The 17,153-nt window shown below is 36.8% G+C and overlaps 1 protein-coding gene across 1 annotated transcript; it reads left to right on the forward strand.

Annotated features, from left to right (window-relative positions):
* The first annotated feature begins 5,203 nt into the window (after positions 1-5,203).
* LOC150035920 (uncharacterized) lies at positions 5,204-5,683 on the forward strand. Its single transcript, XM_090313513.1, has one exon. It carries the CDS (start codon positions 5,204-5,206, stop codon positions 5,681-5,683), a length of 480 nt encoding a protein of 159 aa, XP_090169639.1.
* The last annotated feature ends 11,470 nt before the right edge of the window (positions 5,684-17,153 follow it).

Raw genomic sequence — 17,153 nt, forward strand, 5'->3', positions numbered from 1 at the left:
TATCGTATAGACTGGAGGGGCATTTTTGTAATCTCATACCTTGATGATGTAAACAAAGGGTCAATTGACATTTTTTTTAGAAAATTAGTCATTTGCCATTATGGGCCGAAATATTAGGTCATCGACCCAAATTTTCCTTGTAATTTATATGGCTAATTTATAGAAAAATCCTATCTCAATTATTTTAGGATTTTTGTACAGAAGACTTGTTTTAGGAACTAAATGAAATTTGGCCCAAGATTCAATTTTTTGTCCGAAAAATTATCTTTTGCTTATGTTGGTCAAACGAATTTGCTTGAAAGTACCATCTTGTCCCTAGATCGCGCGCGAGGGCCTGGTGCTCAAATGAATTCTCGCTCCTCATTCCTTCTTCTCGCTTTTTCCCATCAATTTTGAGGTTTTTTCCCTTCATTCGAGTTCTCATTCTCCCTTCTTCCTCTCGCTCCTTAGTCTCACACTCGCTTCGTCCTCTCATTTCTTGGTCTCTCTCTCATTCTGATTCATGCTCCAACTTTATGTCTTTGATTCGAGAAGAAGAATTCTCTCTCTCTCTCTCTCTCTCTCTTCTATTTAACATTATGGTCCATCTTCTTTAATTTAATTGTGTGCTTTATCATTTTATATTTGAACTAGTTTAATTTTGGGGATTTAAATATTTGATTGCCGATAATATAGGAGTAGAAGTCTAATATGTAAAAGACCAATTAGAATTTAATTGTTCAATGCTAAGTTTTCTTTTATTGATTTATAGTTTTATTATTAGTTTAGATCGTTCATCTAAATTAATATACTCAAAATCTTGTATAATATGAAAATGGTTAGATTAGGTTTAGAACAAATAAAAGCAATATAGGATGGAAGTTTAGACATAAGATCTCACTTTCGACCCTATACATAGGGGACCTATATAAAATCAAAGGGTTGTGTTTTAAATCAACTAAGTTACATTAGCCATAGAAATATTGGTTCAATGACTTAGCCTCCTAAAGATACTTCATAGAAGGTCAAATAGGTGTAGAATTTGATTTACCTTAAGCAATTCATATTAAATAACGAAATATTTAAATTATATTCAAATATATTTATTCTCCCATATTATATAGTTTTAATTTGAATCATATTCATAATTAACTATCTACTAATGTATCTAAATACATTATAACTTATATTAATTGTATATAATATAATAAATATAGTTTCCTTAAATAACTTGAACACTTCAAATTATTCTTTCAATATCTTGATCCTTGTCGATCCATTATGACATGGGCCTATAGATTATAAGCTCCAATGATCCGAGATTAATTAAACTCTTGAATTAATTAATTTCTATTCATTAACTACGGGCAAACCACTATAGACCTATAGTAACACTCTTATGCCCTGTAGGGCAAGTTGCATCTATGGATATAATCATTATTCGTAAGTTGATCCTTCACGAGATTTTCATAATTATAGTTGGATCAAATGTCTGTATTACCCCTGTAATTACCTCTATGTCATCAAGTACCATTGATCCTTTAATGAACAATTTGTTTATGGTCCAATCATAAACCAAGTCCCTCTCGGGTCAATGAGAGGGTGGGGCCCCATTGTTTAAGTCCCAAAGTCAGCACTAGAACTATTCATCTACTTACCCTATACGGGAATGAGCGAATTCCATCTTGTGAAGTTACGTTGTCAGCTCCCTAATCGGTCAAGTCCCCAAAATGGTAGACATATTGAGTCGGCAACATGGGCCACTCTCACTCATGCAAATAAAAGGACGGACCCTTATAGATGAGAGTTCAAAACTCACTCACGATTAATATCGAGTTACATATGATTATCCTATGAAATATAAATCACTTCAATTAATAGATTTACAAAGTGAGATTTAATATTTCTTGGTTCAGTCTTATTTAAATTATTTGTATAGGATACCTTCACTCACATGTCTCCACATGAACAATTTGAATTAAATCATTTGAATAATTATAAAGTGGGTCGTATTCATAGTGTCACCAGATAATACACCCAACCTTATCCATATACTATATATACCTTTAAAGTTATTACTTGAACATGATCCACCCGTATGTCAATCACATACTATTCCAGATTTCATATAATAACCTGAGATTTTGCTTGATTGGATTAAGTTATGAAAAATTAAATATAAAATAAAATTATAATTATTTTGTTAAATATCAATAAATAGTTTATTACATTACAAACAACGAGATTTGGGCATTAAACCCAACATCATTAACTATAGAGAGTAATTGTTGGATCAGTATGAAAACTTTAGATATGATGAATTGAGTTTAATTAAACTTTTTCTTTAAGTATGCTCAAACTAAACTGATTAGGTACTTTTTAAAATAAACTATTTTAATAATACGTGCATTGCACATGGATTTAAATGTCTAAAATTGTTGCATATGAATATATTTACATATTGTTATTTTCATCATTTGAATTATGTAGAATTAATTGTTTCTATTTTTTAAACTAAAGTTTTATAAAATATAAATTAGATAAATTTGATATAAGTACTTAAGAGATGTGGAAATTAAATTGAAAATTTGAGATTTTTTTTAATATTCTAAATTTAAATAGTACTCACGTGCCTTTAATGTATAGGTCATTTTAAATATTTAAGTATGATTTACACATATCTAAATTTGTGAATAATGGTATATATTTTTTAGATAAACTCTTAATAGAATTTTTAAAATAGCACGTATTAAAAAAATTCTGAAGGTGAAGGAAGCTGACATTCCTAAAACCGCATTTAGAACAACATATGGACACTATGAATTTCTACTAATGCCATTCGGACTGACAAATGCCCCTGTGGTATTCATGGATCTTATGAACAGGATATTTCATCCCTACTTGGACCAGTTTGTGATAGTATTCATTGATGATATATTAGTATATTCTGGCAGTAGGGAGGATCATATAACCCACCTGAGGATAGTATTGAAGACGTTGCGAGATAAGCAGTTGTATGCTAAGTTCAGTAAATGTGATTTTTGGTTAGATTGGGTTATATTTCTTGGGCATGTTGTCTTAGCAGATAGTATCAGTGTAGATTCCCAGAAGACAGAAGCAATAGTTAATTGGGAACGACCCACGACTGTTCAGAGATACGCAGTTTCCTAGGTTTGGTAGGTTATTACCGGAGGTTTGTAGAGGGTTTCTCTAAGATAGCCCTTCCATTAACGAACTTGACCAAGAAAGGCGTGAGGTTTGAGTGGTCGACGGAATGTGACCATAGTTTTCAGGAGCTGAAATAGAGACTAGTATCAGTGCTAGTGCTTACCTTGCCTGTTCCAGGCAAGGAATTTGAGATTTATTGTGATGCATCCCGACAAGGATTGGGATGTGTGTTGATGCAGGATGGGAAAGTGATTGCATATGCCTTTCGTCAACTTAAGAAGCACGAGAGTATTTATCCTACGCATGATCTGGAACAGGATATTTCATCCCTACTTGGACCAGTTTGTGATAGTATTCATTGGTGATATATTAGTATATTCTGGCAATAGGGAGGATCATACAACCCACCTGAGGATAGTATTGAAAACGCTGCGAGATAAGCAGTTGTATGCTAAGTTCAGTAAATGTGATTTTTGGTTAGATTGGGTTATATTTCTTAGGCATGTTGTCTCAGCAGATGGTATCGGTATAGATTCCCAAAAGACGAAAGCAATAGTTAATTGGGAACGACTCACGACTGTTCAAAGATACGCAGTTTCCTAGGTTTGGCAGGTTATTACCGGAGGTTTGTAGAGGGTTTCTCTAAGATAGCCCTTCCATTAACGAACTTGACCAAGAAAGGCGTGAGGTTTGAGTGGTCGTCAGAATGTGAGCATAGTTTTCAGGAGCTGAAATAGAGACTAGTATCAGTGCCAGTGCTTACCTTGCCTGTTCCAGGAAAGGAATTTGAGATTTATTATGATGCATCCCGATAAGGATTGGGATGTGTGTTGATGCAGGATGGGAAAATGATTGCATATGCCTCTCGTCAACTTAAGAAGCACGAGAGCATTTATCCTACGCATGATCTGGAGCTGGCAGTAGTTGTTTTAGCTCTGAAGTTGTGGAGATATTACCTATTTGGAGAGCATTGCAGAATATTCATAAATCACAAAAGTTTAAAATATATCTTTGATAAAAAAGAGTTGAATTTAAGACAAAGAAGATGGATTGAATTGATCAAAGATTATGACTGTTCCATCGAGTACCACCCTGGTAAGGCTAATGTTGTAGCGGACGCATTAAGTAGGAAATCCTCGGGACCCAAGGCCATTATTGGTTCAATGAGAGGAATGCTATTGCAGGAGTTCAGGAATTCTAGAACCGCTTTATCAGTGGGACTGTCAGGAGAAGTGATAGCTACATTCCAGGTAAGGCCTACCCTAGTAGAAGACCTTAAGCAGGATCAGGTGAAAGACCCTGACCTTCAGAAAATTGCTGATGATGTAAGTAAAGGAATCAAAGTTGACTTTCAATTGAGAGCAGATAATGTGCTAGAGAAGGAGGGAAGAATATGTGTGCCTAGTAAGCTACAGCTTAAGCAAGCCATTATGGAGGAAGCACACAGTTCTGCTTATGCTATGCATCCAGATGTATAGAACTTTGAAGAGATCTTACTGGTGGCCTAGGATGAAGAGAGATATAGCAGAATATGTGGATTGATGTATAGTCTGTCGACAAGTGAAACCTGAGAGACAAAGACCAGCAGGATTACTCAATCCACTCCTAGTGCCTAAGTGGAGGTGGGAGCATGTGACAATGGACTTCCTGTTTGGATTACCTAGGACGCCCTTAGGATATGATGGTATTTGGGTAATAGTCGATAGACTAACCAAGACGGCCAAGTTTATACCAGTAAAAGTTACTTTTACACTAGACCGTCTAGCTAAGATTTATGTGAATAGGATAATCAGTCAATATGGAGCCCTAGTATCGATAGTGTCAGATCGAGACTCGAGGTTACTTCAAAATTTTGGCCTAGTTTACAGAAGGCTATGGGCACTGAATTGCATTTTAGTACGGATTTTCATCCACAAATAGATGAACAGTCGGAAAGAACTATATAGACACTGGAAGATATGTTAAGAGCTTGTGTATTACAATCAAAGGAAGTTGGGATACACATTTACCGTTGATTGAATTTGCATATAACAAAAGCTACCATTCTAGTATCGGAATGGCTCCCTATGAAGCGTTGTACGGTCGACCTTGCAGAACCCTAGTATGTTGGAACGAAGTCAGAAAACGAAAATTATTGGGTCCAGAATTAGTTCAACAAACAATAGAGAATGTGGAGCTTATCAGGGATAATCTTAAGGCAGCCCGCGATAGACAGAAGAGCTATGCTGACAAACGAAGAAAAGAACTAGAATTTGAAGTCGAAGATCGGGTATTTCTTCGACTGTCCCTATGGAAAGGAATTCTTCGGCTCAGGAGAAAAGGAAAGTTAAGTCCACAATACATCGAAACATATGAAATTGTGGAACGAGTTGGTCCAGCAGCATATAGGTTGCAGTTGTCGATGAAGCTAACTCGTATTCATGACGTATTTCATGTGTCAATGTTAAGGAAATACGTGCCCGATCCTATGCACATACTAGCAGCACAACCAGTACAGCTCAAGGAAGATTTATCTTATGAGGAAGAGGCCATCTAGATTTTAGACAAGAAAGACCAGGTACTCAGAAGTAAGGCGATTCCTTTGGTGAAGGTGCTATGGCGTAATCATGGAATCGAGAAAGCTACCTGGAAACTTGAAGAACAAATGAGAAAGAAATATCCCCAACTTTTCAAATGACATATCAGGTAAATTTCGAGGACGAAATTTCTTTAAGGGGGAAGTGAATGTAAACCCCGAACTCTAAGTTTCCTAGATAAGCATGTCTAGTTAAGGGAATGTTGTATTAAATACTTAACAATTGGAAATCTATATTTATTTATAGGAGTTGTGGAGAAAGGAAAAGAAAAACATATTAAATGAGGAAGCTCATTTATTGGTTTGGCTGGAGGCACTAAGTATGGGGTGACGTGGCAGTTTAATCCTTGAACTCGGAAGGCGATAGGAAGATAAAAAGGAAGAAGAATTTCAAAAGCTTGGTTTCGGCAATTGGCATGAGCAAATTTAGTGAAATTGGTGCCATTTGAAAGCTAGGAGAATCTAGTTTTCGAGGTTGTCTTGTTGAAGAAAGATTGTAGGAGGAGAAAAACAAGAAGTGAAGAATTTGCAGAGGAGGCAGAATCTTGTATTAATCAGGGCTTGAGGTGAAGATTGGAAGCTCCAGGCCAAACTATAAGGAATTTTCAGCTGAAATTTTAAGGTAAGAAAGTTACTTAATTCTAAACAAGTTTGTAGAAGGAAGTGTCTTGAAAAGAGTTCTGGATTTTGAGTTATGAATTTTTGAAGTTGAAACAGAGAATCTGTGTAGAAGTAGACAGTTGCTTGGGAAGAACATGAAACAACTCACTGTGGAGAGCGAGAGCGAGATGAGGAGGATAAGGATCTCGCTTAGGATGATAATCTCGCTGATTTTGTGATGAGAATCTCGCTCGAAAAGGAAATCTCACTAGAAATGTGGGTTGAATCTCATTGGTGAGGAAGCAAAGCTTGTTAGAGGAGGTGAGTATCGCTAGGATGAAATTTTTGCTAGGAAAAGCTTGATCTTGCTCATGATGAGGATCTCGCTCATGAGGATGAATTCACTCATGATTATTATCTCGCTAGTAATGTTGTCTTTGTTGATGAAAGTTCCATTAGTAAATGAACTATTTGAGTTATTTTGCTAAGAATTCTAAGTTGTTTAATCGGGAATTATGTCCTTTTAGGCCAAGAAGAGCTAGGAGAGACGTATAAACCGTTAAGAGCCCGACGAGCTGTGAGTGACTAAGTGAACTTAATGTTTTTTATACTTATGCATATAAGGCCAAGTAAGTTACAGTGATGTTAATGGTGAATTTATACTCCCTCAAGCAACAAATGGTTAATGAATAACTTAATGTATCTTCCCCGACTTGTATATGTTTAACACAGGCCAAGGTATGTTGTGAAATCATTACAAAAGTTAAGTTTCTAATATTGAAAATGCATCCTAGAGGAAGGCTATGATAGAATGAGTTCTTGTGTAAATGACATGCAATGAAACTTAATTTGATGCTACGAAATAACCCAATACTGAAGGACATGGAGAAGGTATCTGGGTAATAGTACCTAAGGTATTGACGGTACTTAGAAAACTCTATGTGCACGTAGGTAGTTCTGAATGAGAGGCCGAAGTATGGGTCTTCTAGGCCATACACCACCAAAGGGAGGCTGAAGTATGGGTCTCTTGGCCAGTAATAGACGTTGGGAGCTAGAGCGTTGTAGGCTCGTTCTCAACTAAGGAATAATGATGTTTGATGATGTCCAAGAATGGTTTAAAGCTATATTTAGATAAAGTTGCTTGAGATACTCATCAGTATACTTACATGTTTATAGTGATTTAATGCATAATGTAATATGATTCTATAGTCACTCACTGGGCTACCAGCTCACAGATTTCTTGTGTTTTCCATTTACAGGTAGCGGTCAGATTCCTCAAGGTTGATCCTATTGCTACTTGCCACTGAAAGACCCGACTTATTAAGAAGACTTAGGTTTTATGTACACATGTTTTGAGAGGGACTAGGGCTTTGTTAGAGATGTTTGGGCCCAACTGTAAAAATTTCTTCCGTAGATGTTATGTCATGGCTGTATGCATGTGTTTATATAATCTTACGTAGGACCGTAAGGAGGCATGCTGTATGCATACATTATTAATGTTAAACAGGTTGGCATTTGGATTAGAAGGCTAAAGTGGTGAGTGCTGGCGGTAAGGCTAGTAACTACCATGGTCATATCCTCTTTCAGATTTAAAGGATAATCTGGGAGGGGGTGTGACACTAAACTCTTTAGTCAAGGGATCCACCATCCATTAACTGCCAGACACTTCACTAAAGACCGACAGCTTAACTCTTCTTACTACAAATATATTATGTGTCCATCTTAACTAATCAACAGTGCGATAACCCTTCACAGATCGCTCGTAAGTATAGCTTGGCCAATAACCATTATGCCCCTGTAGTTACATTTAACTCCTTAAGTACCACTGATCCCTTTAATGAACATAAGTCATAGTCCTACTATGACTGAGTCCTTTCTTCCAAAGAGAAGCTGTGACCACTATGTTCAAGCCCCGAAATCAGCCCTTAAGGGAGCAATCTATCTACTTACCCCTGCTTTGGGGAAGGAGTGAATTCCATCTTATGTAATTGAGTTCTCAGCTCCCAAATTAAACAAGACCCTAAAAAGGTAGGCATGTTGAGTTGGCAATCTGGCCACTCTCATCCATACTAATCAAAGGACTGCCCTCAAAGAAAGGAGTTTCCAAAACACTCAGGATTGAGGTCATGTCACCTATGGTTGTTTAGATGAGATGTAAGTCTCCAGTATCAATAGCATTATATATAGAGATGAATCATCTCGTGGTCCGGTCTTATACAAACTCTTTATATAGGACACCCCCGCTCGCATGTCTCCACATGAATGGTCAGGATCTACCATCTGTAGTAATTTATAACACTTACAAACCTTTACAAAGCGAGCCGTATCCGTAGTTTCACCAAGATTAGGTATCCCACCTTAATCCTTATACTACATACCTATTTTGGTTATCCTTAAGGCATGATCCACTTGTATATCTCATACACATGCTTAAGTTTATATACGATAACCATGGAGCTTTGTTTATTAGATATGAGTAAATGCCAAAATGAAAAACTCTTATTTTATTCATAAACAAAGTGTATAATTACAAACAACGAGACTCTGAGAGAATTAGGACACCAATCCCAAAAATCTCCCACTTGTTCTATGCCTCAGGAGACTAATGTATAATACAATAGAAATACATGTACAATATACATAAACTAGAACATACCTTAGTATCATCTCCCACTTGTCTTAGACAAGATGTCGCATGTCCCACAGACCTAGACTCTCCAGGTGACCCTCGAACACTTTAACTGTGAGAGCCTTTGTAAAGGGATCAACAACGTTGTGCTCCGACAAGATCTTCGTGACTATCACTGTTGGACAGGTACCAGCACGCAGCGGAAGTGACGAGGATCGATAAGCACTCTAATTCATTAATTTTGGTAGAAAAGAAACATGATCAAATAGAATTTAATGGGTTTCAAGACATACCTTTGAAGAACCGTTGAAATCTTGATTTCCAGCTACTAATTCCTCCAAATCTTTGTACAGACCACTACAAGATCTTCCCTACTATTCTCTTGGTGCTCTAGATTGAGTTGTGGGACTTAAAATAAGCTGGAATCAAAGGGAATTTGGAGAATGCTTATTGCAACAACTCAAAATGAAGAACACCTTCTTTCATGAATTTTCAGCTAAAATTCTTTCGGTTGCATCACTTCAACTTCATTTCAATCTCTTCAATATATTGCAGATTATCATGTAAAGAGATTTTTTGCATGGGATGTAGCTCATGCTTGGAGTTATTGAAGCTTGAAAGTAATGGGTTCTTTGTGAGCAAGTTGAAGATGAAGATGAAAAATCCAATTTTTCATTTTTGTGTTTTTCTATTTTCAAAATCCAATTTTGATTCCAAAATCATATTTTATTTCTAAAATAAAAATTTATTAATTTTACAAAATTAATTTCATAAATTAATTTTCTTAATAAAATTAATAAATAATTATTTAAACAATTTAAACAATTCTAATTAATTTAATATCAAATATTAAATTAATTTTTACACAATTCCATCTTCAAATATTTAAATCATATTTAAATATTATTTCTCCAATTGCATTTAATTCTAATTTGAACACTTCAAATTAACTTATCACACTATTCTAGAACTAATCCATTTACGAGCTGGTAGGGGGACCTCGCGGACCTACAGATCATGGGCTCCAACGATCCGAGGTTAATCAGCTAAACTCATTAGACCGATTGAACCCCTATTCGTTAACTAATGGGTGATTCCACTAAAGCCCATAGCCGAACTCCCCTCATTATAGATATATTATGTTCACTTGATATAATCATGATTAGTAAGTTAACCCTTCACAGGCTACTCGTAATAACGGCTAGGTCGAATCTCTGTTTTACCCCCGAAATTACCTCCTGTTCCTTAAGTTCCACTGATCCCCTAATGAACAATTGATATGTGATCCAATCAACAAATTGAATCCCTCTTAGGCCAATGAGAGAGTGAGGCCTCTTGTTCAAGACCCAAAATCATCACTTGAAGGGAACAACCTTTCTACTATCCCTAATCGGGTAGGAGTGAATTCCGTCTTGCACCCTATGTCCTCAGCTATTCATTCGGTCTTATCCCTAAAATGGTAAGCTTATTGAGCAGAGGCAGTTGGTCTACTCTTACTATTTGCATATCAAAGGATAATCCTGAACAAACAGGAGTTCATAGTTAGTTCAGGATTAAGGTTAAGTTACCTAAGTCATCACTTTGAAATAGTCAGTCTTAAACAGTAAACAACGTTATAAAGTAAGAGTGACTGGTTTTGTGGTTCTATCTTGCACAAAACTCATTTACACAGGACACCCCCACTTCTCATGTCTCCACATGAACGAATTAGGCTCACTTCGTTTGTAGCATTTTACAACTCTTTGTAACAACTACAGAGTAGGCTGCATCCAATAGTGTTACCAGAATAAGGTACCCAACCTTATTCATATACTATAGATCATTTTGACTATTTACTCGAATCTGATCCACTTGTATACATAAAGTTCAAGTTCTCATGTAATAGTCAAGTGACTTTGGTTTATTGGATTTCTAAAAAACAATATATTCAATAACAACTTTATTGAATTTTTAGAATAAGTTCTATTGTTTACAACCATGAGTTTTAAGACATAAAACCCAACAGTATCCTTATGTACTTGAGCATGACAACAGGTGAGAAAGTTTCCTCATAGTCAACTCCCTCGACCTGGGTAATAACCCTTTGCCACGAGTCTAGCGTTAAAGATTCGCACCTTTCCATCTACACCTCTCTTTCGCTTATAGACCCACTTACATCCAATAGGTCTTACCTCATCAGGTGGATCCACAAACTCCCAGACGTTATTGAAGTACATAGACTCCATCTCCTAGTTCATGGCTTTAATCCATTCATCTTTGTCAACATCCTCCATTGCTTTCTTAAAAGACAATGGATCCTCGACCCGATCATTAGAAATGACGTTCTAGGCTTCAGTCAAACCCATGTAGCGATCCGGTGGGTTCATAACCCTCCTACTACGTCGAGGCAGTCTCAACTCTTAAGCTGGTTGACTAGATGTACCAACCTCAACAACTCTTATTGATCTATCGGCTTGTTCAACAACTCTTGTTGAACCCTCAGTAGTCTCAGTCTCACTAGAAATCTCACATAAAACGAGCTTATTTCGTGGCTTATGATCCCTCATATGGTCTTCTTCCAAGAAGATAACATTTGTAGAAACAAACACTTTGTTCTCACTCAGATCATAGAAGTATTCACCTCTCGTTTCCTTGGGATGGCCTACAAAAAAGCAAACTTTCGAACGCGGTTCCAACTTCTTTGGGTTAGTCATAAGCACATGTGCCAGACACCCTCAAATCCTGAAGTGGCGTAAAATACCTTTACGGTCTCTCCACAACTCAAAAGGTATTTCAGAAATACTTTTCGAGGGAATGTTGTTCAGAATATAGCATGCAGTCTCCACTGAAAAACCACAAAACGAGTTTGGAAGATTAGCATAATTCATCATAGACTGAACCATGTCCAACAAGGTTCTATATCTCATTTCTGATACACCATTCTACTGAGGTGTACCTGGGGTCGAGAGTTAGGACGCAATCCTATGTTCTATCATATAGTTATGGAATTGGAGGTCCATATACTTTCTACCACGATCAGATCGTAGTGTTTTTATCTTTTTACCTAACAAGTTTTCACCTTCAGCCTTATACTCCTTGAACTTGTCAAGGGCTTCAGACTTATGTTGCGTTAGGTAGAGATACTCATACCTTGAATAATCATCTATGAAGGAGATGAAATATTCATATCCACCTCGAGCCCTAACACTCATCGGACCATAGAGGTCTGAATGTACAAGCTCCAAGGCTTCCTTGGCTCTGTAACCTCTTCCAGTAAAAAGTCATTTGGTCATCTTGCCTTCGAGACATGATTCACACACCAACAAGGAGTTTTCTTCTAAACTCTTTAGAAGTCCACTTTTCACCAACTGCTTAATCCTATTGAGGTTGATGTGACCTAACCTTATATGCCAAATATGGTCGTTTTTCTTAGAGGAAACCTTTGGTCTTTTAGCTGTTGTCGCTATACTGAACGTTTCAGTGTTAAACAAGGCTTTTGTGACTAACGACCTTAGTACATACTGAAGAAACTCTTAAACAAGAGTATCCATGAGTGCGTTCGGATCTTTCCTATTTCATTGTGATCGAATTACCACACACACATTTTAACAAATAGGTATGCAAATTAACACTAATTAATGACATGCTTTCAAAAATAAAATACAAGAGATTGAGTTCACATACCAGTTGAAGACTGTCTTCACTTCGAACTCAATCCAGCGGAAGCTAACCTCTCTACATTCTTTATCGCCTAGCAAACAGTCGACTACAAGCAGCACGATCGTCTACACGAACGACAGCACATGAACAAGCAGAAGTGGGGATGACACCACCACTTAGAGCCCTTGGTATTCTCGGAGTGAGAATCCAAAGAAAGGGATGATCGTGTAAAGCGACAAACAAGTGGGAGAAGGCTATTGTATAGCGGATGCTTATCGTTTAGAGAAAGCTACACGATGCGTATGTTTTACTAAGCGATCGTCCAGTAATTAGTAAACGATCGTTTAGAAAACTCGGTACGCTAAGCGATCATTTAGAAAAGCTGAGCGATTGTTTAGTACGCGAGGCGATCGTTTAGGCGATAAGGCACTATCGTATAGGCTCTCAGCTAAACGATTGATATGTTTTCACACCTTGAACGATTTTTTTGAACTCTTTGCAAAATGAAACCAATTTTCATTTTATTCTTCAGTTACAATAACCGAATATGATTTTCCCACTAATGCACGATTGAGGATAAGTTTCCGGCCAATTATCACATAATTAACCAATTAATTAATAAATGAATATAATCATATTATATTCTTAACCAATAGTTTGATATCATATATCTACTATAGTAATTTCTCCTCCACTTGATATAAATCATATTTATATCTAATTTCCTCCAAAATAATGTATTTCATACATTTACTCAATTACATCATATATAATTAACCAATTCAATTATATCATATATAATCAAACTCCCTTTTGTCAATTTAAACATTTCAAACTAACCTAAAAACTGATTTTCGACTTTATCCAAGCTACCTAGAAGACCTTATGGACCTGTGGCTCGAAGCTCCAACGGTACTTGAATAGCTGACTAAACTCTTTAGCCACGAGATCCACCATCCGTTAACTGTCAGGCATTCCATTAAAGACTAACAGCTGAACTCTTCTTACCACAAATATATTTCTATGTCCATCGGATATAACCAATCATGAGTACAATGACCCTTCACAGATGCTTGTAAGTACAGCTAGGCCAATTTACCGCTTTGCCCCTGTAGTTACATCTCACTTCTTAAGTACCAATGATTCCTCTAATGAACAATACAACATAGTTCAACTATGTGTGAATACCTCTCGGGCCAAGAGAAGGTGTGTGGCGCCACATCGTTCAAGCCTTGGAATCAGCCCTTAAGGGAGCTATCTATCTACTTGCTCTTGCTTCGGGGAAGGAGTGAATTCCATTTTGTGTAGCTGAGTTTCCAGCTCCCAAATCAGACGAATTCCCAAAATTGTAGGTTTAAGTCGGCGACCTGACCACTCACACCCATACAAATCAAAGAACCGCCTTCAATGGCAGGAGTTCGCAACTCACTCAGGATTGATGTCATGTTACTTATGGTCATTCTAGTGAAGTGAAGTCTCTGTCATGAACGGTGTTATATAACGAGACGTTAACACTTCGTGGTCAGGTCTTATACAAACTCTTTGTATAGGACGCTCCCGCTCTCATGCCCCTACATGAATGATGAGGATCAGACCATCTGTGACAAGTCACAACACTTGTGATCATTCCACAAAGCGAGTCACATCTGTAGCGTTACCAGGATAAGGTTTCCCTCTTATATCCATATACTATAGACCATTTTGGTTATCATTCAAGACATGATCCACTTCTATGTTAGCACATACATGCTTAAATTACATACTGATAACCAGGGATTTTATGTTGATTGGTTTATGGTAAAGCAAATAAAACAAACAATTGAGCAAAATCAAGATGTGAAGTAAAATATCATATATTATACAACACAAGCGTTCGTACGAACTATTTACAAACTACAAGACACGTGACTTTAGGGTATCAACCCCAACACATACAATTTACTTTCCATTGAATCAAAACCAATCTCCATTCCATTCTTGAAAATAAACACTTTATTCTCAGAAAAGAAGACGGTATACCTTTGTTCAATGAGACAAGAAGCCGAGATTAAGTTCCTCTTGATATGAGAAACTACAAAAATATCATCCAGTAACAGATAACGTTTCTTGTCCAAAAATAACTTTAGTCTGCCTATAGCCAAAGCTGAAACAACCTTACTAGTACCGACTCGAAGAGTCATCTCTCCCTGTGGCAACGTTTGCCAGGAACTAAATCCTTGGTAAGAGGAACTAACATGATTGGTAGCACCCGAATCAAGGATCTAGGCAAACCATCATTCTCTACCAAACACGTCTCCAAGACCAATAAATCACATTTATTGTCTTTAGAATCCTCCTCTTTTGGAGAGTAGTGGGATCTGTATTAGAACCTAAATAATCTCCAAGTTGTATTTTAGAGAACACTTCTCTTCCATGAACCTCAATAGAGTTAGCAACAATTGCTTCCTCTTCTTGGAGTTTAACTTGAGAACTGACACTACTGGTTTTGTCATCCATCCCTTTGTGCTCGAAAAGTAAGAACTGACGCTCAAACAAATCTTGCAACGAGTCCGTGATCTCACGCACAATAACCATTTCTCAACCCTTTTGGCCAATACATCATGCTAGCCAAAATGTGAAGTCGAGCCAATGAATTAGCCTTCATCCACACCTCATATATATTACGAACACTTCGTGGTGCATCAAAGGTTAGAACTTGAGGACATTCCTCAACCATGACAAATTCGAGGTCGTTTGCCATGAACAACGTTTTACACGACTCTTTCCATTGTATGTAATTGGTCAAATTAAAGGCATTAAATGGAAATACAAACAAGTTACTGAAAACAAAAACACATTGACCTACATTACGTTTTAAGCAAATACCCGTTGAAAAATAAACAACATCCAATAATGTTTAGCAAAACTAACATGAACCTCATGTGACATCTAATTTTGCAATGACGCTTCAAAGATTTAGAACAAAAGTCATCGAAGGGAGGTCAATTATCACTCCTCTGAATTGACAAGTTCTCAACTAGTCATTAATACCAGAACAACTCTTGCTCCTATAACGATTAACCATAATTGATTTGGTCAAGAAATCATCAACTTACTGAACAATCTCTCGTAAGTGTGACCCGCCATTTTAGGTCCTAGAAGTCCGCCCCAAGTAGCCAATCGAAGGGAAAAAATCTGTTTGGGGCAAAATCTAAAGCAACTGTATCCATTTCTGGAGTTCACCTTGATCTTGACCAACTACAAAAAATCCATCCGAAGGGGGATGCTCCTAGGGTACCACGAGGGAGTACAGAATGATCTCATGGTGTGAACCAATGACAGACCGTAGGATGTCTTGACACACACCCTTCACCCACTACTATAAACACTCTCTCTATCCACCTTGATATTGATTCATGCAAACAACATCCGAAGGGGGATGCTCCCAGGGCACCACGAGGCCAAGAATGAATCTCACGATGTGAACATTCAGGGAGAAACATGAGTGAAATCATTGACATATCAGATACATCTCTTCCTCCCACTGAGTATTTTATAACATAGTGTTTAGTTTACTTAGAAAAAACACGGCTAAGAATTTTAACTAAGTCACTTGTTAGGTTTTCCCAAGAGTAACTTTTACCTTGGATAGTTGAAACAACTTTTGATCATCATCCATTAAACTCTTTAACGAAATCTTTAACCAACTATTGCATGCTTGCAGAAAATCTATCTAATTCATCTTTCCAGGTAGATTCCCAGGTAGAGGTGTTCCGTTTCCATCAGCTTACGAACCCCAGCCTAGACAGAACTCGACTTAGACAAAAACTCCCTTATAGATAGATTTAATACAATTTTAATCTTTTATGCCAATCAATTTAATCCTATTAAACAGATTTAAAAAGATTAAACTAGGTTGCTAATCCCATTAAAACCTTTGAACTTAGGTCTATCTCAATCCAATTTTAAAACCCTTTTAAAACATGAGTTCACCCTAAGTCCGCATGCAACTCTTTTTTATTGATTTTAGTTCTAATTTCTATTATAACACTTATAACTGGAAACAACCAAAAATGAACGCAACACTAAGCAAACACATGAAAGACATTCATAACGCTTATAAACAGCCTAAGTGTTGTTCATTTATTACTACTTTTTATATGACTATTATACAAACAAGCAACGAATCAAGCAAAACATGCTTCCATTCACCCTTATACTATCACGCTTATAATATAAAGATGATGCATGATAATGCTTACTACATGCCAAAATATAACTCTTATATTTCATAATACACGCGCATGCATTCATGTAATTTCTTCATACAATATTATAACACTTATAATACATGATGCATGAATAATGGCACAACCTAAGATGGGTTTTAAATCTATATGTCAAACACTTTGCCATATAAACCCCATACATCACATGTATAATAAACAAATGTTGATGAATCGGGTAAAATTGCCTCAAAATCCCGATGATGTAAAATTAGGCGAACGTAATATGCGATGCATGTCTTAGGTTATGCGTTTATACTCATGCATCGGTAGTCATGCGTTGGAATGGGAAATATGC

This window comes from Benincasa hispida, chromosome 5, assembly GCF_027475165.1.
Source record: "Benincasa hispida cultivar pf3 chromosome 5, pf3_genome.v1.1, whole genome shotgun sequence".
Classification (NCBI taxonomy): domain Eukaryota; kingdom Viridiplantae; phylum Streptophyta; class Magnoliopsida; order Cucurbitales; family Cucurbitaceae; genus Benincasa; species Benincasa hispida.

Bases quoted from the DNA above. Each gene is read 5' to 3' on its own strand.
- LOC150035920 (XM_090313513.1), top strand. From the start codon at position 5,204: ATGGCTCCCTATGAAGCGTTGTACGGTCGACCTTGCAGAACCCTAGTA.